This window comes from Podarcis muralis, chromosome 7 (assembly GCF_964188315.1).
Source record: "Podarcis muralis chromosome 7, rPodMur119.hap1.1, whole genome shotgun sequence".
Classification (NCBI taxonomy): domain Eukaryota; kingdom Metazoa; phylum Chordata; class Lepidosauria; order Squamata; family Lacertidae; genus Podarcis; species Podarcis muralis.
Genome location: NC_135661.1, coordinates 52,276,648 through 52,299,709, shown reverse-complemented (window position 1 = coordinate 52,299,709; position 23,062 = coordinate 52,276,648). Strand labels below are relative to the sequence as shown.

The 23,062-nt window shown below is 44.2% G+C and overlaps 2 protein-coding genes across 6 annotated transcripts in view; one reads left to right on the top strand and one right to left on the bottom strand.

The window, feature by feature from the left end:
• Positions 1-5,777: 5,777 nt before the first annotated feature.
• Positions 5,778-7,835, bottom strand: TMEM30B (transmembrane protein 30B). The gene has a single exon (XM_028739555.2). It carries the CDS (start codon positions 7,833-7,835, stop codon positions 6,753-6,755), a length of 1,083 nt encoding a protein of 360 aa, XP_028595388.2. The 3' UTR covers positions 5,778-6,752.
• Positions 7,836-7,924: 89 nt separating this feature from the next.
• Positions 7,925-23,062, top strand: part of LOC114601914 (receptor-interacting serine/threonine-protein kinase 2-like) — a 28,836-nt gene continuing 13,698 nt past the window's right edge. The window contains exons 1-4 of one of the 5 annotated variants that reach the window (XM_028739553.2): positions 7,925-8,062; positions 17,096-17,351; positions 21,588-21,760; positions 22,884-23,037. In XM_028739553.2, coding sequence (XP_028595386.2) covers positions 21,609-21,760; positions 22,884-23,037 — 306 coding nt within the window. In that variant the 5' untranslated portion in view covers positions 7,925-8,062; positions 17,096-17,351; positions 21,588-21,608. Of the gene's footprint in view, positions 8,095-8,308; positions 8,448-17,095; positions 17,352-21,587; positions 21,761-22,883; positions 23,038-23,062 lie in introns of those variants that run through there. The other 4 variants (XM_028739551.2, XM_077931748.1, XM_077931747.1 and 1 more) reach the window with 4 other exon arrangements.

Genomic DNA, 23,062 nt, shown 5'->3' with positions numbered 1-23,062 from the left:
TTAAATAAGCATTTCCACAGCATTTTTAATATGTGTGTGGATTCCACCTATGTATCCTTCAAGAGGAGGAGAGAAAAGTAACTCGCCATTTCATTTCCCCTTATCTCATGATGAACAGGGCAAAGACAGGGGAGCTCAGAGGCTTTGTGGGTGCCAGGAAAAAACCACACGGGCACCATTGCCAACCACAGCATTAATGCTTCCTTCTGTAGTTCTCTTGTGTTTCCTGTGTTTCTCTTTTCTTTTTCTTTTTCTTTTTGCAGGGAACCACAGTGCTAACCAATATTGCTTCTGCCCTTAATGATGAGTCTCAGTGGAAGTACCCATTTGAGTTCAACCCCCTCCAACTTCCTGAACAAAAAAGGAGAGTTTATAAAACAGGAAGCCTTTCTGCCTTTCTCAGTAGGTAAATTATTTCTGTCTTTCTAACTTCTAATCACTTCTTCAGCAACGGTAGAAAAATGTGTCCCAATGATCACATAATTCACCTGTTGGACACCCTGTACCTGCATCTATGAAAGACCTGGAACATGTTTATTTACAGGATTTTCACATTGTCCGTTAACAATAAATCGCTCCCACAGGAGGCAGTGATATCCATCAACTTGACTGGCTTTAAAAGAGGATTAGACAAATCCATGGAGGCGAGAGCTATGAATGACTGCTAGCCATAATGGCTATGCTCTCCCTTCACTGCTGGAGGCAGCAATGCTTCTGAATACCAGTTGCTGAAAAACACAGGTGGGAAGAGAAGAAGAAGAAGAGTTTGGATTTGATATCCCACTTTATTACTACCCGAAGGAGTCTCAAAGTGGCTAACATTCTCCTTTCCCTTCCTCCCCCACAACAAACACTCTGAAGTCTCTCAGCCCCACTCACCTCACAAAGATGTGTGACTAGCCCAAGGTCACCCAGCAGCTGCATGTGGAGGAGCGGAGACGCGAACCCGGTTCCCCAGATTACGAGTCCACCGCTCTTAACCACTACACCACACTGGTATAGTGCTCTTGTGCTCATTTCCTGCTTGTGGGTTTGCCACAGGCATCTGGTTGACCACTGTGAGAACAGGATGCCGGACTAGACGGGACACTGACCTAATCCAGCAGGCTCTTCTCTTTTTTGTTCTTCAGTTATCAGGGCAATGTATATTTGAGTGTGCACACACACACACACACCATAAAACGTAAAAATACACTATGAACGGGGGGGACGCCACTTCAACGAAACCAATGTTATGTTTTTATTGTACACCACATATACTGCAGTATTAAATGGGATATAAAATATTAAAATAAAATAAACAATTGAATCAAGTGTGCAATAGAGGAAACAGAATGTCTGAGGACTAAAAGGTGGACAACCATGAGTTTTCATTTCTTCAGGTGAATGAATTTGTCAGTTGGCATATGGCAGCCAGACAAAACTGTACTGCCAAGCCAGCCCTGTTTTGTTTTTGTTGCTTGTTTATTTGTGCTATATTTTCCCACATGCACCTTGGTTTGCCAAGGCTTCCAAGGTGGCTCACAAAAAAATACAAAATAAAGAATTATTTTTAAATGCTACAATTAATATCACAATTAAATCAAAATTATTTCCATTTATTTCTTATTCACTTGTAGATTTATGAAGTGCTTCATAACCCAAAGCCCTCAAAATGGTTGACAATTAGATAAAAATATGATAAAATAATAAAAGGTTACAGTTTCAGTAAAACTGAAACTAAAAGCAATAAAACCAATTCCACAATTGTGCAAAAATTATTCCATAAAATGAGTGGGTCACACTTCAGTAACAGTCTTCTGAAATAAAAAAAATAAAAATAAAATCCTTCCAGTAGCACCTTAGAGACCACCTAAGTTTGTTATTGGTATGAGCTTTCGTGTGCATGTACTGTACATGCTTCAAAGGGCAGTGTCATTTGACACCATTGTGGTGTCAGGCAATTGGTAGGTAGGCAGCTCTGTTGACTAGTCAAATTTGGCCCACCAAGGCTTGGGGATATAAGAATCTGGCTGAAGGGCCAGAAAAGTTTCCACACCCCTGTGATAAACATTGGTGCTCATGGGCCTTACTAGTCCTCATCTTTTAATTTTCAGGCCTGAGAGTCTGCTTAGGAGAGAATCTGGCTCAGATGGAGCTGTTCCTCTTCTTCACCACCATTCTGCAAAGCTTCCAGCTATCACGGCCAGACAAGTCAAGAGCACCCAACTTGACACCCCACTTTGGCCTCACACTGTCCCCATCTCGCTTTAACGTATCACTAAAGCGTCACCAGCAAAACAAACAGCTCTAAGTGGGATTTGGAGCCTTATTCCTTATAAGCAAGGGTCATTGTAGTTCAGAATCACAACATAAGCAGAGTAGATGGAAACACTAAATTAAAAAGTGCAAATAAAAATAGGTGGGTGACAAGGGATGATCAGGGGTGCTGTAGCAACCGATTACCTCCATCATTAGAGGGTTGGGCTACAATGAACTTTGTGTCTCTTTCCAATTTTGGGATTCCACTCCAGAAAATTGGCAGAGCAGAATGCATTAATTTCTCAGAACAGAATCTAGTGTTTGTATGCCTTCCTACATCACATGATTTCCATAAGAGCTATGCTTGTCCTCACTTCCTTTCTCTAGAACAGGGTTTCTTAATCCTGGCTGTACCATTGAAACTCCTATTGCCCAGCCCAATGACTTGGGATTTGGAGTGAAGTCATGTTATCCAGAGTGGCCCTAGCCTTAGTTTGAGAAATTAGGTTTGGACAAATTTTATTTGTAAAATACTTAATATACAAAGCTCATATAATTTCAATACTGTTCTCTTGAGTCTGCAGTTATTCCCCCCCCCAACAAATGCATGTATAAACCTGTATCTGGCATTTTTATGCAAAGGCTGTTCTGACTTTTGGACTATATTCTGCTCCCTTGCACACAAAAAGAAAGAGGCTATGTCGGAGCAAGTACATCTCATGATATTATACCTCATTTTCTTTGACTCTGAGTAATGTTTATCCATGTGACATAGTTCTTCCATTTCAAGCTGTGGTTGTGAAAGTCTCCTGCCACATGTTGCAAGTATTTCTTAAGAAAAAAACACCACAAAAAGCAGAAAAGTCCCTTGGCTGATTTGCATTAGAAGAAAGGGAAATGCCCAGAGTTTTTGTAAAACACACATGCTGCTTACATTCTTTCCACAGGACATATAGAGCAGTTCACTCTGCTATCACCTCTATGGAAATGATTAACTTCTGGATACTGCACTTTGCTAAGGAATATATTTATTGCATAACTGAAGAAAAGAGGGGGAGTACTTGAGTGTGAAAAGAGACTTCCCAATCTGCATTTTATTTATAAGCCAGGTGGGGTAAGGCTTTCGTTTCCTATAAAAATACAAAGGAACGAGAATGTACATAATGTTATCTGATGGATCAGCAATTATCAGGCAAAAGGGATTTTTTTAGGAGCAGGGAGGAAATTCCCAAGAGTCTTCTGCTCTGTCCAGAGTAGGTGACAGCATGGGTTTTTTTCCAGTAGAGGGAAAAAATTCACCCACTCCATTTTGCAGCTGATCATGACCAAAGATTTTGTTATTTCAATATAACTCAGTTTATTTTATTTTTATTTATGGAAAAGAAAATAATTACAAACTGAACATTCCCCCCTCCTTTTCCCAACCCAAAGGCAAAGTTTAGATGTAAACCATAATAGTAAAGTTAATGCAAGCACTGAACTGCATAGAAACTGAAAGCTGCTAGTACAGTATCAATATGTAGGAGACTGTTAACACAATCATATATTATGAAATGCAGCAGATACATTCTGTTCTGGAGATACTTTGTTTGTGTGCTGTATGAATGGTGTGCCGCCTGTCTGCCATGAGGGAATCAAGTGTTTTGCCCTCTAACCAAGTTTTGCCTCAGTTTTTCAGAGTGCTATGTCCCAAATTATGTTATAACATTTTTGTGTATTTAAACCCTTTGCTTCTTTCCAATTTCCAACTTTCCATATTCTTGCTGCAATTAATAAGTAACCAATGAAATGAGTTATCCAAGCAGGGTAGACCTGGATACTAAGGGTTGCAGCCAACTAAGTCCTACTCAGAGTAGACCTAAAGCAGCCATTGTCTATTAGTTTCAGTGGGTCTACTCTGAGTAGGATTAGCGCACAACAGAACTCTCCCCACTTGGGAGAGAAACTAGAATTCGGAGAGAGACTGACTTCAAGACTGGAAGTAGAACAGAGGTGGGGAACCTCAGACACAGCAGCTAAATATGGCCTTCCAAACCTCTATTTGGCTCTCAGAACTCTCTGCAGGCCACATGCCTCTCCCTCCACACTCCATTCAGGCCTTGCTGCACATCTTCCATGAGTGGTTTTGCTTGGCTGGAATGGGTCTCCTCTGCTTTTCTGAATGGAGGGCAATATGGTGTGTGTGTGTGTGTGTGTGTGTGTGTGCACGTGCAGAAATTGGCATACAGAGCAAAGGTAACATTTATATTATATTGCTTACTTTTGGCTCAGGCTGGCTTGTTAACAATAACATGTGATGTAGCTTTCAGGTGTATGATAACCTTTGTGGCTGTATTGGCAGCTATTGTTACATCTTGACCCTCTGGTTAACGAAGTCTGATGAAGGCATTCAAGCAACAGTTCAAAACTGTTCCAGGCGTGTTTTGCAACAGGGAATTTCATTACTGCAAGCAGTTTCTGAGCTCTGGGTGCAGTACTATGCCTAAGATTTCAGATTAAAACTGCCACTGCTGGAAGGAAAGGAGGACCTTTTTCTGCCTCCCCACTTCCAGCCACTCTCTGGCTGGAGAAGGAACCCTCATAAGAATATGGGGGGGGGGGGGGCAGGGGAAGTAGGGCTTTGTTTTTTTGCAGTCTTCAGATGAGGACTAGACCTTGCGAAAAATGAACATAAGATTTTAGCAGCAGTTCATTCATTTTCAGCTTTGTGTTCTTGTTATAAAAAGTGCGCCTATTACAATCCCATCTACGTGAAGTTAAAAAAAGGAACAGAGCTGGAAATTTTGATCACGAGTCTCCTGTACCATGTCCATTTCAGCCACTTGAGAACCAGTTAAAACCATGAACCTCTTTAAAAGACTGAATACATGAGGTCAGGCTCACTGGCTACCTCTTTTGGTCATGGCGGCTGGAAAACAGTTCCAAACATCCCATGGCTGGTTCCCCACCACTGCTGCCATTTCTTCTGGGTGCTGGAAGAAAGAAGCCTTTTGTGGATGCCAGCAAATTGGATTTCTTGCATACCTCACACATGTAAAGTTTTCTTTTCACTCTACATGCTGGAGGATACACAACTACAACCAAAGCTTTTGAGTTCCCCCTTGGCAGAAGGGCACATTTCACATTGTCCATGCCTAGGGCTGTTCAGATGCTATTTCCACTCTTTCTACAAAATGGGCAAGATCAGGAAGGGTCCTTGTGCTTGGATGCTTCATTTCCATCCTCCTCCTATGCATCACACTATATGCTGAAAGTCACACCCAAACTGGGATGTCCCACAATCATTTTATCACTGGATATGCCTTCCGCATACAGCCTGGGGCGTGGGGTGGGAACAAGTGAACTCAAGTGTATCTCCAAGCAACGTGATTTCTTATCCATTCATTTGTCACTGAAAACCAAGCAATCTTTTAGTGTTCTGTCACTCCAACAACCAAGTCCTCCTCCTGACTACATTTTGCTTAGCTGCAGTGAAATAAGTAGGACTTCCTGCTAGGTGGGTGAGGTTTTTTGAAATGGAATGACACTAAAATATGTTTCCGTTCTCAGTCATTCAGATTTATTCAACCTTCTATGGAATGAGAATTTAAAAATGTGATTAGTCACCAAAAAGCATGAAAGTTTCCAGTCAGTTGTCTGCAAGCAAAACAGAACACTAGAAAATCAGCATGGGTGGATTTCCTATGCATGATACTTTATATCCCCCCCCCCCCAAGTAGCATGCTTACCACTAGCATGTCTTCATAAGTGAAAGAGAAGGCTAAAGTAACTGATATCTTAAAACCCAAGGCATCCAAAGATGGTTGAATCCCAACAAAGAATTTAAAATGCATTATTAAGCAAGTGCAGCTGGCTCATAGTCAACACAATAAAGTATGAAGAATGCTGTAAACTCCACCAGTGAACACACTTTGTGTATCACTGCATGTAGAATCCCCCAGGTATTTATGCATCACTTCTGAAGTTAGCCAGACAGCATATCCACAGAAGACTGCTGTAAAATAAGACACACGAATGTATGATACTACATTCAAGTCATTCCAGTAGGACTCTCAACCTGGGAACAATTCTGCTGGAGAACAAATCAAAGTGCTGAAGTATGTTCTCAGTATTAAAACTTTGGCACAGTACCCTGTTTCAAAGGACATGTCTTCTCAGTATTCTGAAAACAGTTCATGTTTCATAAGCACTAAACAAGAGAAGAGTCCCCTGTAATTAAACATGGATTTCCTTGGGGGCATCTCTGTTGGGAATAAAGAAAACCATGGTTGGCTATCCTTGGCAGAAATACCCCACATGTCTGAATTATAGTGACTGAAGATGGCAGCACACACATTCTCACACACAATTAGAGGCATCTGTTTGATTCTTGACTACTCTGAAGATGAGGCTTCTTTTTTAAAAAAGAAAGGCTACAAACTAAGTTCAATTCTAATACCAGAAATAATCTGGCCAGCAATCTTTCTGCAGCAGTCTCCCCCTAAACCTCTTGACTGTCGGAGTCTGCTCCATTAATCTTCCTCATTTTGGTGCCGATATTTCAAATGCACAACTAGCATGACAATGCCAGTGAGGATGCAGGCCGAACCACAAACGAGATAAGCAATGCCCAAGAAAGGATTCTTTCCCCCCATCCAGGACAGTGTGCTGAAAATGACCTTCTTGCCACCATTGAAAGAGAGGACAGGGTAATTGTAGGTGACATTGAGCTGGTACGTGCCACGGGGCAACCCCACAGAGAAATTCCCCTGGCGGATGCGGGCGTACAGCTTGCGGAAGGTGGGCAGGGCGGCGATGCGCATCCACACAATAAAGTCCTCATTGACAAAGCCCGTGTTGTTTGGGCCCGTGTTGTTGCCCAAGTCGTAGACTGGGTAGGGCCAGTTGGGAGGCTTGGTGGTGTTCTTGAAGGCCAGAGCCAGGCTCCCATTGACCAATTCGGGGTTCCGGAACTTGACGTTGGTGTCGGTCCACCAGGAGATGCCTCTCTTGTCCAGGGGCACAGAGACCATGGAGCCATTGCGAAGCACTTGGTAGAGGGCAAAGGTGTCATTGAAGAGGCTGTTGGCGATGTTCCCGCAGGGTGCGATGGGAAGCTTGTGGTTCTTTTGGTAAGGCTGGCACTCTGTGATGGGGTTGGTCAGCGCCCAGGAGTCCCCGCTGAGCTGCGCGTTGTCGCGGGAGATGCTGTAGCGCCGGTTGTTCTGGTAGTAGTTGGAGAGCTGGTAGTAGAGGCAGACGGGCGCAGGGTAATCCATGGGCAGCTCAAAGCGCAGCACGCAGGTGCAAGGTGCATGGCGGGTGGGGCTGCTGGTGACGTTGGCGCAGCGAGAGCAACTGGAGCCTGGCGCGCCGGTGTAGTCGAGCTCCAGCTCGTGGATGTCCTCCGAGGAGAAGTGGAGCCCCAAGCCCAGCGCCATGAAGGCCACGCCCAAGCAGAAGAAGAGCGGCAGCACCGTGCCGGCCGACAGCAGAGGCTGCCAGGCCGGCAGTCGCTGCTGAGTGAAGGCCGTGTTGTCCGGCTTGTTTTGCGCCGTCGGGCCGCCGTCCGCCGAGGCGTGGCCGCCGCTCACGTCGTACGAGCCCGAGGCCATGCGGTCGTCGGGGTGGTCGACCTCAGCAGAAGCGGCAGGCAGGCTCGGCGGGAGCCTGACCTGCTTGTGAGGGGAGTAATTGCGCGCCAGCCTCTCCCGCGGCCACCCGGCGATGGGCTGGCAGGGCGGAACGCGCGCTCGGCCCTTCGCCGGCCAGTCAGTCCGTCTCTTCCGCTAGTCCAGGCAGCAGCGGCTGGCCTCGGTCTGCCTGCGACACCGCCCCGCAGGTGAGCGGGGCCACGCCCCCAGACACGCACAGGTGAGGGGGGGCGCCACGGCGCGTACTCCGAGCTACCACCCAAACGCCTTTGCGCGTGCCCTTGCTAAAGCGCGCGAGACGTCCGTTCAGCCTACCCAAGCCCAGGTAGCGGGGCTTGGGGGACCCCGGATTCCGTTCCCGCGCTTTTCTCTTCTTCTCAAGCTCCGCCCCTGGCGTCGGACCAAGGGAGAGACGTCGCGCGGGCTCCTTCTTACGCACCTGTGGTGATCTGGCCCGCTGGAAAGTGTGGGCGGGGCGGCGGCGGCGGCAGGTACTGCTTCTCCAGCCCAACCCTGCCAACTTCCACCTTCGTGGCCCCGCCCCGTCGAGACTGAGGTGCTGGCGCTGCTCAGGTAAGAAGGCGCGCTGCGGCGGCGCCAGGGCGCTTTCGGCTGCGCTCCTTCACCTAGGTTGGACTCACGAGGCATGGCGGCCACGCGCGGTCCGTCCCCGCCCCCTCCCCCACCGCGAAGAGGAGTATTTATATTTATTTTGAAGAATTTCCTCTTAAAGAGAGCATATTGATATTTTGAATAAACAAACATTTAACAGCTCACACCTAAGCTAAAAAGCTTCTGAATATACTTTATAAACCACCTTTCTTCATCATTAAACCCAAGTTGGCATACATAAGCTGTACAGACACTGACCAGACCCAAACCTGCTTAGGTTTACCTAAATGGTGACTGCACCTGCCTTCAGACCAGCCAGTAGAGGGACCTGTGGCCTTCTTCATGCAAGGTTGACACCCAAAGCGAAATGCTACCTGTAGCAGACAGAAGGCAGTGTTCCCATGTTGCCACTCACAAAGCTTTTCGCCATGACTTAATCTGCTTGGTGAATAAGTTGCTGCTACTGAGCATTATTCATTTCTAAAGCATTGCTTTTGTACTATAGGAAGCAGTCTCAAGACAAACCATTGACCCATCTCGTTCCATATTATCAGTGTCAAGGATGAGCAGACTTCAGACTTATTGGATCTTCTTTGGGGTTTTTTTAGTAAAGGTAAAAGGACCCCTGACCATTAGGTCCACTCATGGCCGACTCTGGGGTTGCGGCGCTCATCTCGCTTTATTGGCCAAGGGAGCCAGCGTACAGCTTCTGGGTCATGTGGCCAGCATGACTAAGCCGCTTCTGGCGAACCAGGGCAGCGCACGGATTAACCCACAGTGCTACCCACGTCTGGGTTTTTTTTTTACTAGAACTTAAATTCTGCTAAGCAGAGCCATGTGCAAAAGACACAGCAAGAATGAAAAAGCAGTGTGCCTTTGAGTCTCAGGATTGCTTTTCGGTACTAGAACCGAATTCAGCTCACAATGCTTTTACACAAAAGTCTACACCTGGTTTGTCATGTCAGCAACCTGATTCAGGTGGAGAAAAGTTGTTTTGTTGTTGCTATCATTAAGCAATTGCAATCCCTTGCCAATCTCCTGCAAAGCAGCCAGAGATCAGCCAATAGGTTTTAGCCAGGAGCTCTTTCTCAGCCTTACATGGAGATACTGGGGTTTGGATGTGGGGCCCACTGCAGACACAGACGCAAAGCACACACTCTACCACTGAGCAACATCTTCACTGTTTACCCTTGTCTACCCAGCCAGTTGGATATGTGAGTCTTGCAGGGTTCTCTCTCCCTCTCTCTCCCAAAGTTGGTGTCATGTATAAATTTTGCTACAGATGGAGAAGCCATGTCTCACAAAGAATACAGAATGTTTAGGGTTGGGTCTGTTGTCATGTTTCCTGTTGCTGATCTTTAAAAACTTCCTCTTTGAGTTAATGCCCTTGGAAACTTTGCAACAAAATAGGTTATATGCAGTTTTGCTTGGGTGAGTTGAGAGTTCAGTAAACAGAAAGCTAGATTCCTGTTTTTAACTCTTGTCAGGGAATTACCTTTTTAAAAGAATGATATGGAGAACTCGTGTCACTATAACTTTTGTATGAACTTGCAGAATCACTTCAAAAGCCCATGCCACCTTAGCTTGGAATAACTCACATTGAAGCCAGTGAGGTGTAGTGGTTAGTGTGCTGGACTAGGACCTGGCAGACCAGGGTTCAAATCCCCATTCAGCCATTAAGCTCACTGGGTGACTTTGAGCCTTGGGCCTGTTTGTTTCTCAGCCTAACCTACCTCAAAGGTAGGAAGAAAAAATGGAAGCAGGTGAACCATGTGCAGCCATGTGATTCCTGTAGAGGGCAGCATTCCTACAACAAAAGTTCTGGTCTTGTTTGTAGTGAGGAGCTGTTGTGGCAGTGGTGGACTTTGGGCTCTCAAATTTCAGCACGCCTGTGTGACACTAAAATCTGGTACCCCTCCATCTCTTGTGCTCCATTCTATAGTGTTGTTTTCACATACCCTGCAGGGTAGCACCCAGTGTGACCACACTAGTCGTGCCACCCTAAAACCGCTTCTGGTTGCAGGAGGGCTAGCAGCATTTTCCCTCCTTGCTTTTCATTTTCAAGTGGTGTGCCTTTTGCTTTTCTATAAAAGTGGAGGAAGAATATCACTCCAGACTACATCATGCCAGTTCTAAATTCCAGGAGCATTAGATCATTTTGAGTTAATTACCACAGGAGGTGAATGAAAGGTCACTAAACAATGAAATCATTTTGGGCTTTTCTTATCAACAGATTGCTTGCAAGCATAATTACAAAATTGCATTGTTTCCTCAGAACAATGTGCATTTACACAGGGAAAGGCTGTGGCACCATAGCAATATGGTTTATAGAATTTCTTACAGAACCTGCAAGGTCTAGTGGTTATTCTCAAGCAAATGCGTTTAGCACCAGGACAGCAGAAGCAAGCTCCAATCTATTCTTGTAGTCAGGAAGGTACTAAGTGAGCCATCATGGTGTAAGGGTTAGAGTGTGGGACTAGGACCTAGGAGACATGGGGTTAAAATCCCCATTCAGCTGTGAAGCTCACTGTGTGGCCTTGGGCCCAGTCACTTTCTCTCAGCCTAACCTATCTCATGGGGTTACTGTGAGGGTAAAAGTGTGGGTTATTAGCCAATATTAGTCCTGCTCAGAGAAGACCCATGGAAGTTGATGGACTTGACTAACTTAAAATACATTGATTTCAATGGCAAGTCCATCAACTTCCATGGGTCTTCTCTGACAATGGAGGAGTGCGACTTTGTGGGTGAAGTCAAACTGTTGGAAGGTTGCAGAATGGCTGTAGAGGCAGATATGGGAGAGACATGTTTTATTGCAGGTAGGACAGATGAAGGCATCCATTTGTGCTGCTGCAGATGCACCATGGCATTTCAAATCTAGGATGTATAGGGCCAGGTTTCAAAGTCCAGTCACTGTGCCTGAGCTCGGGTTGTTATAAGAGAATTCACTAGTTCTTTCTCCGTTTTCTCTCTTCTTTCCACTTCCCGCAGTCAGTAAATAAGAATATTCTCTCATTCATGTTATCTGCTATATACCCTACATACCATTTGCTCTTTCCTTTGGGTTTTCAAAAAATTTTTTTTTCTATATTCTAAAATTAGACAGTTAAATTTAATAGTGGTTTTGGGAAAGTCCCTTTCATCATTGTCGCTTGCTCTGCCAAGAGCTGAAAGTGATACTTACTTGCCTTGGGCAGTTTAGCATTGCCTGGAAAGCACCCTAGAACCACCACTTCACTTTGGGTCAGTTTAAAAACATAAGCAGAGTATAGCAGGATCAGACTTAAGATCCAGACATGATAGAGGTGTGTATAATTATGCAGTGTGGGTAAAATAGAGTCTCTCATAATGATGGAAGCTGGGATCAGCCAGGGAATCTCAGTGTTGGAAGATTCAGAAGAAACAAAAGGAAGTCCTTGGAGCAACTTGAAGTTTCCCTTCTTCCTCCACCCTTTTAACCTCCAAACCCAGAGCCTCTGGCGATCATTACTAACAGGCAGAGATACAAGTCAAAAACATTACAGTACTCTGAACTGGCCCCAGAAAGAACACAAAAACTGATAGCCAGTGCTGACAACCTCCTTTTAATATGCTAGCATTTTCGGCATGTAATCTTAATGTTGCTAAATAATGGCATGAAGTTGGAACTGTGGAAGGTGTTCGTATCATGTAGATTAAGGCTATATAGGATGATGTATACTAAGGTATGGCTGGGGAATCTCAAGCCCAGGAGCCAAATGCAGCCCTTAATGCCTCCCTGTGCAGACCCCGGGACTCTCCATAGCACCACCACCTTTGTCATTCCTGCTCTACCCCAGGTGTAGCTACAACTCTCATATAGCTGCACACTGCTCTCTCCTTCTCTCTCTCTCTCTCTCTCTCTCTCTCTCTGTGTGTGTGTGTGTGTGTGTGTGTGTAATCTCTGACTTTTGCAGGTCTGGGATGTAGTCATGCCCATTGCTCCACTCACTTTTTCTTCTAGCACTGCCCGCCACTGGCATGCAGCCCCAATAAAGAATGTGACCTACAAATTGAAAAGGGCTCATTCCAGAATTGTGAGCTGTCGAAGAAGCTGGTGAACCACTACTGTGTCTTCATTTTCCCTTATGAGAGTATCACAGCTCTTGCATTTATAGAAACCAGGGAAAGGTCTGGGAGTCCTAGTGCTTCTCATGAATCATCAGTGCTTCTTAAATCATCAAAGACTTCATCCTGGAACTAGGTAGGCCTGGCACTTGATGTTCCGAGGGTGTGGACGTTAACAAAGGGTTGTGGATGTTAATGAGGGGGTGTGGACATTAACAAGCCCCGTGTTCTTCCGAGGAGATGGGAAGTATGTGTTTCCACATCTAGATGATTTTGAATATAAATATTCTGCATATTTTGACTAAATGCAGCAATGGACAGGCTTTGCTTGGTAATGTTAATAAAGTGCTTCAGGGTGGTCAAAGTATGCTGTCTGTATTACCATGCTGTTGTCTGTACAGCAGCACTGTAAGGTTGGCTGATGTTGTTATTCCTGTTTTGCAGATGGGGGGCTAAGGTTGAGGGAGAGTGACTTGCCTAAGCGAGTTTTTAGTAGAGGTGAAATATGAACTGGGAATGTTCTGATTCATAACTGCATCATTAGGCTACAGTAGCATAGTGTTTGTTTTTTGAATTTATATAGTGCCCTTCTGTGACCACTTGTAAAAAGCTTTGCAGTTTGTGAGCTCTTAATGGATACAATGCAAAAGGAGAGAGGGATGGGGAGGGAAGAGGAAAACACACAAATCCAAGTTCATGTGAGTCTGCCATATATGCATCACAGCATTGCAAGGACTCTCGGGGGTCTTTCATTGAAATCCTCTGGCAAGCAATTATGGGAATTAATCTTGCAACCTTCTGCATGCAGAGCCTATACTTTGCCATTGAGTTTCATAATGACTAAGTGGAAGGGCCACTGCAAAAAGTCCACACTGGGATGGGAGGAGCCTATCCCACTAAACCAGCACAGGGGGCTTCACTGTCTTGCTTCTCCCTCTGATGGAGCCAGGTGGAATGGATGCTGATGGAGGCAGTTCTGGGATGCCAAGTCATCCAAGAGGCATCACTGTTTTACTTCTCACTCTTGATTTACATTCAGAGAGCTCAGACCTTGAACTAAACATGACTGGATGGGTGCGAAGCTCTTTTTTTTTTTTTTTTTGCATAAAGCATTCACAAGGGGCAGCTCAAATGGGCAGAAGCTGAACATGGTTCATATTTCACTACTGCATAGTATCAGATCAGACTGCAGATTGTGATGCATGTAAATGAGTGGTACTCCATATTAATCACACACTACTATGCATGCAAAAACTATCATGTCATGGAAGAAACCATAGGCAAGGCTTCTGAACAATACACTTGGCCAGTCTGGTGTCCTCTAGATGCTTTGAACTACAACTCCCATTGGCCCCTGACCAATGAAGCTGTGGGCACCATGTTGGAGGAGGCTGCTGTTGGCTGCAGTACACCTAAATGCATGAGCTCACAGCTGCCGATGGGAAGCACACCTGTGAATAGGTGAAGGTGGCAGCCCTTCCAGGCCTGAACAGCTCATTGTCACTTTAATTGCTTGGTGCATCATTTCATGCTCATCTTCTCTGTGCAGAGGCAAATAACAAAGATCAACAAGGCATTGTAGCATAGGTCTGTCCTCAGTCTCTGTCAGATCCAGACAAATGAAGGTGCTGCCCAACCTGAATAACCAGAATGACACAGAAAGAGTTCACCAGAACACCTTCCTAGCATTCCCACAGGCTTTCTAAACAGTGGTGTGCAATGGCTGTGGTATTTGGTAGCCTACATGCTGCTTATTTGCAATGTTTTGCCACCTGATACTCTGACTCATTTATTTCTTACTCAGAAATACATTGCTCATCCACAATATTATCCTTTCTGAATGTTGTTGATGGGACCAACTCAATTAATCTATACCCCACACTGGCATTTGCATAACATTTTCTTTCACTGAAACTCATACCTATTGATATTTTTTCCCCAAAACCTGGGCACTTTTTAAAAAAGTATATTTTCTTCAACCTTTCAAGAGTCAATGAACCCCCAAAAGGCTGAATCCTTTATTAAAGATGTAACACCTGACAGTTGGGTGGTTTTTTTAAAGGAATTGCAGTCTTATCTGCAACAGCAATGTGTTGCTGTTTGGTTTCTGGTGTCCTGGCCAGATCCCATTTTGAGATACTGTATAATATTTTGTTACGTTGCTGTTCTTCAGTCATGTAATATGTAGCATATCAAGCCATTTTGCACACAGCAGGTTTGTATTTAACAACTCACCTGGTAGTTGACAACGAATTCAATGCAGGAGAGTGAATGGATTGGTGGAGGAGGGATAGATCATAGGAATGTAGGAAGCTGTTTTTAAATGAGTGAGACCATTGATCCACGTGGCTTAGCTTTGTCTTCACTGCTTCGCAGCAGCTCTCCAAGAATATTTTTTCTTCAATAGTAATAACAATAATTTCTATTATTTATACCCTGCCCATCTGTCTGGGTTTCCTCAGCCACTCTTTATGCTTCTGGAGCCAGTGCAGGACAAGCTGGTGCATAGACAATGAATACAACTGTGCAGCCCACTCTGTACATTCAGTAGAATTAAATGATGAAGCTGTTGCTGTGAGCTAGCCTGCAAATGGCCAGCCAGCAATTTCAGCCTTCAGGTGAGACTTCATACTAGGGCTGGGCAGGAGGTAGATCAGGGCTTACCGGTAGATATTTGGGTGAAACCCCATCAGCTGCCCCCGGGTGCCAAATGGTTACCAGGCTTGGCTACCTCATTTATTTCATTGGCAATCCAGAGTTACTAGTACAGTGGTACCTTGGTACTCAAACGGCTTGGCTCCCAAACGCCACAAACCTGGAAGTAAGTGTTCTGGTTTGTGAACGTTTTTCAGAAGCCGAACACCCAACACGGCTTCCACTTGAATGCAGGAAGCTGCTGCAGCCAATTGGAAGCTGCACCCTGGTTTTCAAATGGTTTCGGGAGTCAAACAGTCTCCCGGAACAGATTAAGTTTGAGAACCAAGGTACCACTGTAGTCACATTTTTTCAGTCCAATGCCTTTGAATTAATAATAATAATAATAATAATAATAATAATAATAATAATAATTTACACCCCACCCATCTGGCTGGGTTGCCCCAGCCACTCTAGGCAGCTTCCAACACATATAAAAACATAATAAAACATCAAACATTAATAGTAACAATCTGATCCAATATAAAAAAGTCACAATAACTTAAAAATAAACAACTTATACCAAATAAAACAATATTCAATAATCCATTTTAATCCAATAGTAAACACATCAGCAAATAATAATTAAACAGTTTACACTTATCAATCACAATAAAGAATTACTAATCTATAATCAATAAAAGTAACAGCAAAACACAGAGCATAAATTACCACAAAACATAAAAACCATGTAAAAGGGTCAAATTGAGAAACAAGGACAGACAACTTATAATATTTTTTTTTAAAATATCCCTGAACGCCTCTCTTCCCAGCTGCTTCTGCTGTTCTCGAAGTCATGGTCTGGGAAAGGCTTCCTGGACTGGAGGGTGGGTCAAGGCAGGTGGAAAAGCCATTGCCTGGTGGCCAGCAGAAAGTCTCTCTCCCCTCCAGAAATAGAAAGAAAACATTAAAAAAAAAATGCAACAGCCAAGGGAGTGGAGTAAGAGTTTGTGTCCTTTTTCTTTCCCCTGTCCTTTCTGTTCTTCTCTGCCATTCTGTAATTTTCTCTATTCTCATACCCTTGGCAATTGAGTGGCATGTGGGTCAGGTTTACATTTAATGCTGCTGCTTGTAATCTTCACTTCTACCAATTTTTTTTTAAAAAACATTCAAGCGGTGGGGGGGGGGCAAGTTTGCCTTGATACACTTGATGTGTGGAGTTTTTTCCTCACATCCTACCATAGTATTGTCTGAATTCCATTTTCTTTTTAAACTGTTGCCTTTTATCTTTGTATTGTTTTATATTATGCTAATGTTTAATTGCATATTATTAACATTATTGTGAAGGGACGCAGGTGGCGCTGTGGGTTAAAGCCTCAGTGCCTAGGACTTGCTGATCGAAAGGTCGGCGGTTCGAATCCCTGCGGCGGAGTGCGCTCCCGCTGCTCGGTCCCAGCGCCTGCCAACCTAGCAGTTCGAAAGCACCCCCGGGTGCAAGTAGATAAATAGGGACCGCTTACCAGCGGGAAGGTAAACGGCGTTTCCGTGTGCTGCGCTGGCTCGCCAGATGCAGCTTTGTCACGCTGGCCACGTGACCCGGAAGTGTCTGCGGACAGCGCTGGCTCCCGGCCTATAGAGTGAGATGAGCGCACAACCCTAGAGTCTGGCAAGACTGGCCCATACGGGCAGGGGTACCTTTACCTTTACCTTTAACATTATTGTAAGCCACATTTATATAAAAAAAGATCTGAATAAATTATTATTATAGAGGATCATGATTAAAGGTATTGAGGTATTGTCTGAATTAACTAATGAGGGTTTGTTACTGACAAAGAAACAAGAATCCTCCCTTCTTGCATGTTGTATGAATTTTTGCTAAATGTGTTTCGCAGAATGTCAGAAGGAAGGCAGACACGGTTGAAAATGAAGTCATCTGTGGGCACGGAAGAGTTACAATTGTAACTTAGCCTGGGGGGGAAATTGGCCTCTGTCAGCAGCCAATAAAGGAGGAGCTTGTGCATCTGACTCATAATCAGCAGAGCACAAGAGTGCGTTGCAGAAGTGTGCTGGGTTGGAGATACTCTCTTCTCTTCTCCAGAGCAGTTGACCGCTATTAAGCCTGTGTATTCACTGCTCACATTCTTAGAGGTAAGTTTTAATGCTCTCTTTGCAAGTGTTCTCTTCTCACCCCACCCCATATGGCTGGAGAAAGTGGGTTTTTTATGGAATGGTGTTTTGCCTTGTTTTAGTGGGAGGTTGTTAAAGCAGGGGACGTCCCACAACGGGAGGTGACAATGGGATCTGCTGAAGGCTTTGTTGTGTTGTACCAACTAGTACTAGAATGACTCTGTAAATTTTCATGACTGTTGAAAGTACTTTTGAAGCATAATTGACAAACAAAAATAAAATTCTGTAACGTGGGACAAGTTCTCAAATGTCCTCCAATGCTTGCTGGTCAGATGATTGTTAAACAATTCGTGTATAAAACCCGGCCTAATGAGAAGGGGTCCTATAAGAATTACTTATATATTTATATCTTTAAGAAGTCACTTTTCCGGCCCTTTCACTTTTAGTCCGATTTGAAACCAAGTCTTTATTCTGTAAAGCAATGCTGAAATGGATTGCACAACATGTCTTTTTGACTGCAGTCTGATCCACACTTATGAATTGGGCAGATACAACCCACTGAACTAAATGGGATTTACATGAAAAGGATTGTGCTGTCACAGGCTGATTTTATTACATTTCTCAATTAATTAAACCCATTGTTTGTGACATAATGCCATGCCTTGGATGGGTGCAGTTTGCAGAATCAGATCCTCCACTTTTCTTCTTGGGGCTAGTTGCATAGTTGCTGGTTTTAAACAAGCTAAACATCCTTACAATGCATTTTACATTAGTAGGTGAACAAGTTCTGTTTCCCACTGACGATTCCTCTTGAAGAGAAATGCCAAGTGATTGCTTAGAATAGATACAATGTGAAAGTGAAAGCAAACTTTGGCCTGCTAAACCATATTTTGGTCAGGGTTGAGGTCTTGGGTCAGCTCAGATACAGTTTTTATTTCAGCCCTATCACCAGAGCTGCTAGTTAACTTTCTGTTCTGCTTAGTTTCTATTTGTTCTGCTCCACACACATTCCACATTGGGGGCAAATCAAGACATTTGTGGACTTTGTCCCTGTTTCCAGCTTGCCTTATGAACTTTTATGGATTTCAGTACAGAAAGCAAGGAAGGTGGCATCATGGAGGTGATCTGGGAGGAAGTCCCAAGCAAGGAAGAAAGGGTGGAGCTGTTAGAAGGGGTCAGGAGCCCTTTGGATTGTGGAGCAAGTGGTGCAGAAATCATGGACAGGGGTGTATTTAGATATAATAACAAAGAGATAAAGTGGTGGCAGGCAAAGACATAGTGGACTTCAAAGTTAAGGACATAGAGCCAGTGCTGTATCTGGGAACAGCCAAGAAGAGAGTGTGGCATGACCAGGATAATGAGAGAGTTTAATGATTTGGATAGCAGAGTTCAGGTTAGATGTGAGGAGGCCAGAGTGAAGATTGCAGTATTCTACGAGAGAGGTGGCTGGAGCATTCACCAGGGCTTTTGAGAAAGGGTTATGTTTTTCCTGTGTTGTAATTGAAGAAGCAGCACGTTTGGCTACAGACTGAATGTGTGTATAAAAGAGGAGTGAAAGATAAAGCCAAGGCTATGTGCTTCTTCAGCAGAGCAAAATAGATTAAAAGAACGACAACAGTCTTTGGCTTTGCCAATTTCACTGCATCTTTTTTTTTAAAAAAACCCCAACTATGGCTAGAAATATTTCATAAGCAAGTCACATTTTAAAATAGCCTTATTTCCGAGAAGGTATGAGGAATTAGGCAGAGTTATAAAAACTGCTCCACTCTTGCTCACTCAACCAGATGGCAGGGGTCCAGGGGAGATAGGGGGAACAGGGTTGTGGGGGTTCAAACTAGGACTTCACCTTGCAAGCTCTCAGGGATAGTTATGCAGTCAGGATCTTTGTGTGCACTGGAGCATAAAGCCTTGGATTATTTTCCTTTTATTCACTTGAAATCCTTGCATGTTGTAGGATGGTATCTCTGGCTAAATCTTACAGGAAGGAAAATCATTGTCAGGTTCTCAAATGTTAAAGTTGGAAATGTAACAATCAACCAGTTGTGTGTGAGTATGATTGAATTCTGTGGCTATTTTTGTGATAGCAAACTTGACTGTGCCTGTGACAACAATGGGCTGCAGAACTTGTGGCTCCCAGGTGTTGTTGGACTTCAACACCTATCAGCCCCAGCCACCATGGCCAGTGGTCTTGGATGATGGGAGGTGTAGTCCAACAACATTTGGAGGGTTTCCCATCCCTCTTCTAGTCCGGGAAAGCTGATGCTGCAATACATCTCTTCTTCTTTAAAATGCCACAAGACTCTTTGTTGCAACAGACTAGCAAGGCTATGTGACTGGAAGTAATACGGCTTGTACAGAGGTAAAAGCCTAGTTTGGGGCGCTGGTTTCCATGGTCATGTAAATAAACACAATGACAAAGATTATACCAAAAAGCTCGTAAACTGAAGGAAGACCATCCAAGCTGTACAAATTGGGAGTATGGAGACATCTTGATTTAATGATGTGATCTAGGCAGGTAATCTAGGATTATACTTGCAGAGCTCAGAAATGAACACAGCTTTTCCATGTTCCAGTGTGGTATCTCTCCCCCCACGCTCCTGCAGAAAGCACGCGGTTCAATCAATGAGGCCTTATCATTTCCATGTAGAAAACTGATATTGTATGTGTGGGTAAATGCAATGTGAAAAGTGTACACATGTCTGTTGTGCTACAAGTACAGTGGTGCCCCGCAAGACGAATGCCTCGCAAGATGAAAAACCCGCAAGACGAAAGGGTTTTCCATCACGGAGGCGCTTCGCAAGACGAAGTTCCCTATGGGCTTGCTTCGCAAGACGAAAACGTCTTGCGAGTCTCGCCATTCCCCCCCCCCTGCTTCCCCCCCCTTTTCAAAGCCGCTAAGCTGTTAATAGCCTTTTAACAGCTTAGCCGCTAAGCCCGCTAAGCCGCTAATAGCGCTAAATCGCTAATAGCGCTAATCCGCTTAGCCGCCAATGGGGTTGCTTCGCAAGACGAAAAAAACGCTAGAAGAAAAGAATCGCGGAATGGATTCTTTTCGTCTTGCGAGGCACCACTGTATATGCCATAGGGAATTGTCTTCATTTGAGGCTTGCTGATGCACATGGATAGCATGAAATACGGTATACATGGGATACAAAACATACACTTCTCTATGTATCTTTGTAGGACATTTTGCTTCATGTGAAGCAGCTTTTCAGAGCTGCCTTATATATCTGTCTAGCACTCTGCTTGAAACAGGGTGCACCCTAGGGCGTATCCTCTGCAATCCTCTGCAATATACAAGGATTCCTTGGCAGATTTGTCAATATGGAAAAGATTTTGAATGGTGCATAGACCTGTTGTGCCTGAATGTTGCTTGTGCAACCCTAAAATATACTCAATATCCTTCTGTTGCATTGCTTTTTATTTTATTGTAAATAGCATGTTTTATTGCTGTGAGTCATCTTGAGATATTACATATGGAAAGATAGGATACAAATGTAAATGGTAGCAGAGGAAGATCTGCCACTGACCGTTGATGCTCATTCCCATTCATGAATAGGTGAACTTTGCAAAGCTTCCAAAGAGACTTTCAGTTCACCCAACAGCACTTGAAAGCTACAGTCCTAAATTCCCTATTTTGAAGAATATTTAATCTCAGCCTGGCTTTCCTAATTCACTCAGCGATGTCTGCATATAATGCACTTAGGGATTAATGCTGCTTAAGTCCCTTTCTATTTTTGGAACACACGACCTGATTTATTGATGCTATCTCTTATCCAGCCCCAGAGGTATTGCGTAGGAGTTTGCTGTCCCATAACATGTGGTGCTCCTCTGATTCATGCACCTGTTTCTACATTCCTAATTTGTAAGGGATGACTCTCCTGCTCTAGTTCCATGACAACAAGTTCCATGAGAATTATGGACCCAGATGTATGCTGCAGAGGATGAGGTGTCCCTGGCTTGTCCTTCAGTTAATGCAGAGTTGGTCATCTAATAATCACATGAGCAAATTATGGCAGGCTTGGCCAGCCTGCTTCAACATAGCCCCCTTCAGTTTACAACACCAGAAACAAAAAAATCGTGCTGCTTCAACTAAGAGCCTCAAGCTACATATGATAATGCTCCTGACTCTGGAGTTCAACGGTTTGCACTCTTGGGCGTAATTCAGGACTTTTTGTATTGCGGTGTGATATGCTGGCAGTAGTGATCTTTTAAAAACAAGCAATCAGAACAAAATGCTTCACTTCTCTGTTTCAGTCCTTTTCTAAACATCGCAAAATGTCAGACCTGATGCCCATCCTTTCCCAGAAAGATCTGGAGAGTATTTGTCTAACTAGGACGGGATTTGGCTTTGCTCTCAAAGCCTTCCATGCACCTCAGAATATAGATGTCTCCTTGAAGTTGTTGACTAGCCAGGAAACAACAGAGAGGTGGGTTTCCTGTTTGTTTGTTTGTTTGTTTGTTTGTTTGTTTCATTCCTAGAATGGGTGGTGACTTCTGCTGCTGCATTGGGAATAAGTGTGAATTGCACAGAAGCAGAATACTCTACAGTGGTGGGAATGCACACAAATATGTAATATTGAGAAAGTGAAAGGAAGTAGATATGGATTACTGGTACATGGTTACAACATAGGAGGCTGTAGCATCACTGAAGGATTTCAGACTAGAGTTTCCAATCCATACCTGGATATGCCAACTTGAGACCTTCTGCAAGCAAAGAATGTGCTCTACCACTAGGCTAAGGGGAAACTTAAAAATTAAAGTTACTGTCAGAATTCATGACAGCCACATGCCAGTGAGAGGGGCAGGGAGCCAGAGGCAAAAGTGAGTGGAGCAACACAGAGATGTATGGTAGGCTGCATCAAAGTCAGAATTTCTGTGCACACAAACATGCGCTCATCTCTCCATCCTCCATCCGTGAGAGTCCAAGAGCACATTCCAACCGGGCAGAAGCCCTTGAGGAGGGGGCGGAGCAGTGCCAGCAAGAGGCGTGGCCTACAGAGGGGGTATAGCCTGAGCAGAGTTCCAAGAGCCAGGTAGAGCAGCTTCGAGAGCCACCTTTGGCACTTGGGCCCAAGGTCTGCCACCCTTCACTTACAATATGGAAAGGATTTAGAAACCGGTTGGGGGTGGGTCCCAAATACTGATTGTAGATTACTTTCAGTATTCGCTCCAGGGGTTGTTAAAGTCCTTCAGCAAGGCACCCCTAATGGAGTCATCTTTTACCTGTGTGATTATATTCAGGCACTATAAATTAACAGTGCACTTTCAGTACATCCCATACTGTAAACTTCCCCTGCCTCTCAGCCCCTAAGGCTAATAGAAGCCCTGCTGCCAAGAGTCCAGAGGTGAGCTAGTGACCACAGCACCCCTGGTTCAGGCAAAAATGTGAAATTAATAGTTAACTGTAGACTTCTGAGTTTAATTGCTGTGCACCACACAGGTACTTTCGACAGGTACTTTTGCAGTAATGAGTTAATATTCTCTAACTGAATTCATCAATGAAATATTTATTGCATAACTGCTGTCTTTTGATCCTTATCATGTCTGCAGAGATTTAAAGGCACTTCTTCAAGAGGTAGCCAGCATACATTGCATACAGTGCAACAGGCTCATGCCTCCTGTCGGGATCTACCAGTTCCAAGGAGTCCTTGGGGTGGCCACTGAATGGATGCATAATGGATCTCTCAATTTGCTCATTCATGAGGTATGTAAGAGGCAGTGGAGTCTTT

Bases quoted from the DNA above. Each gene is read 5' to 3' on its own strand.
- TMEM30B (XM_028739555.2), bottom strand. From the start codon at position 7,835: ATGGCCTCGGGCTCGTACGACGTGAGCGGCGGCCACGCCTCGGCGGAC.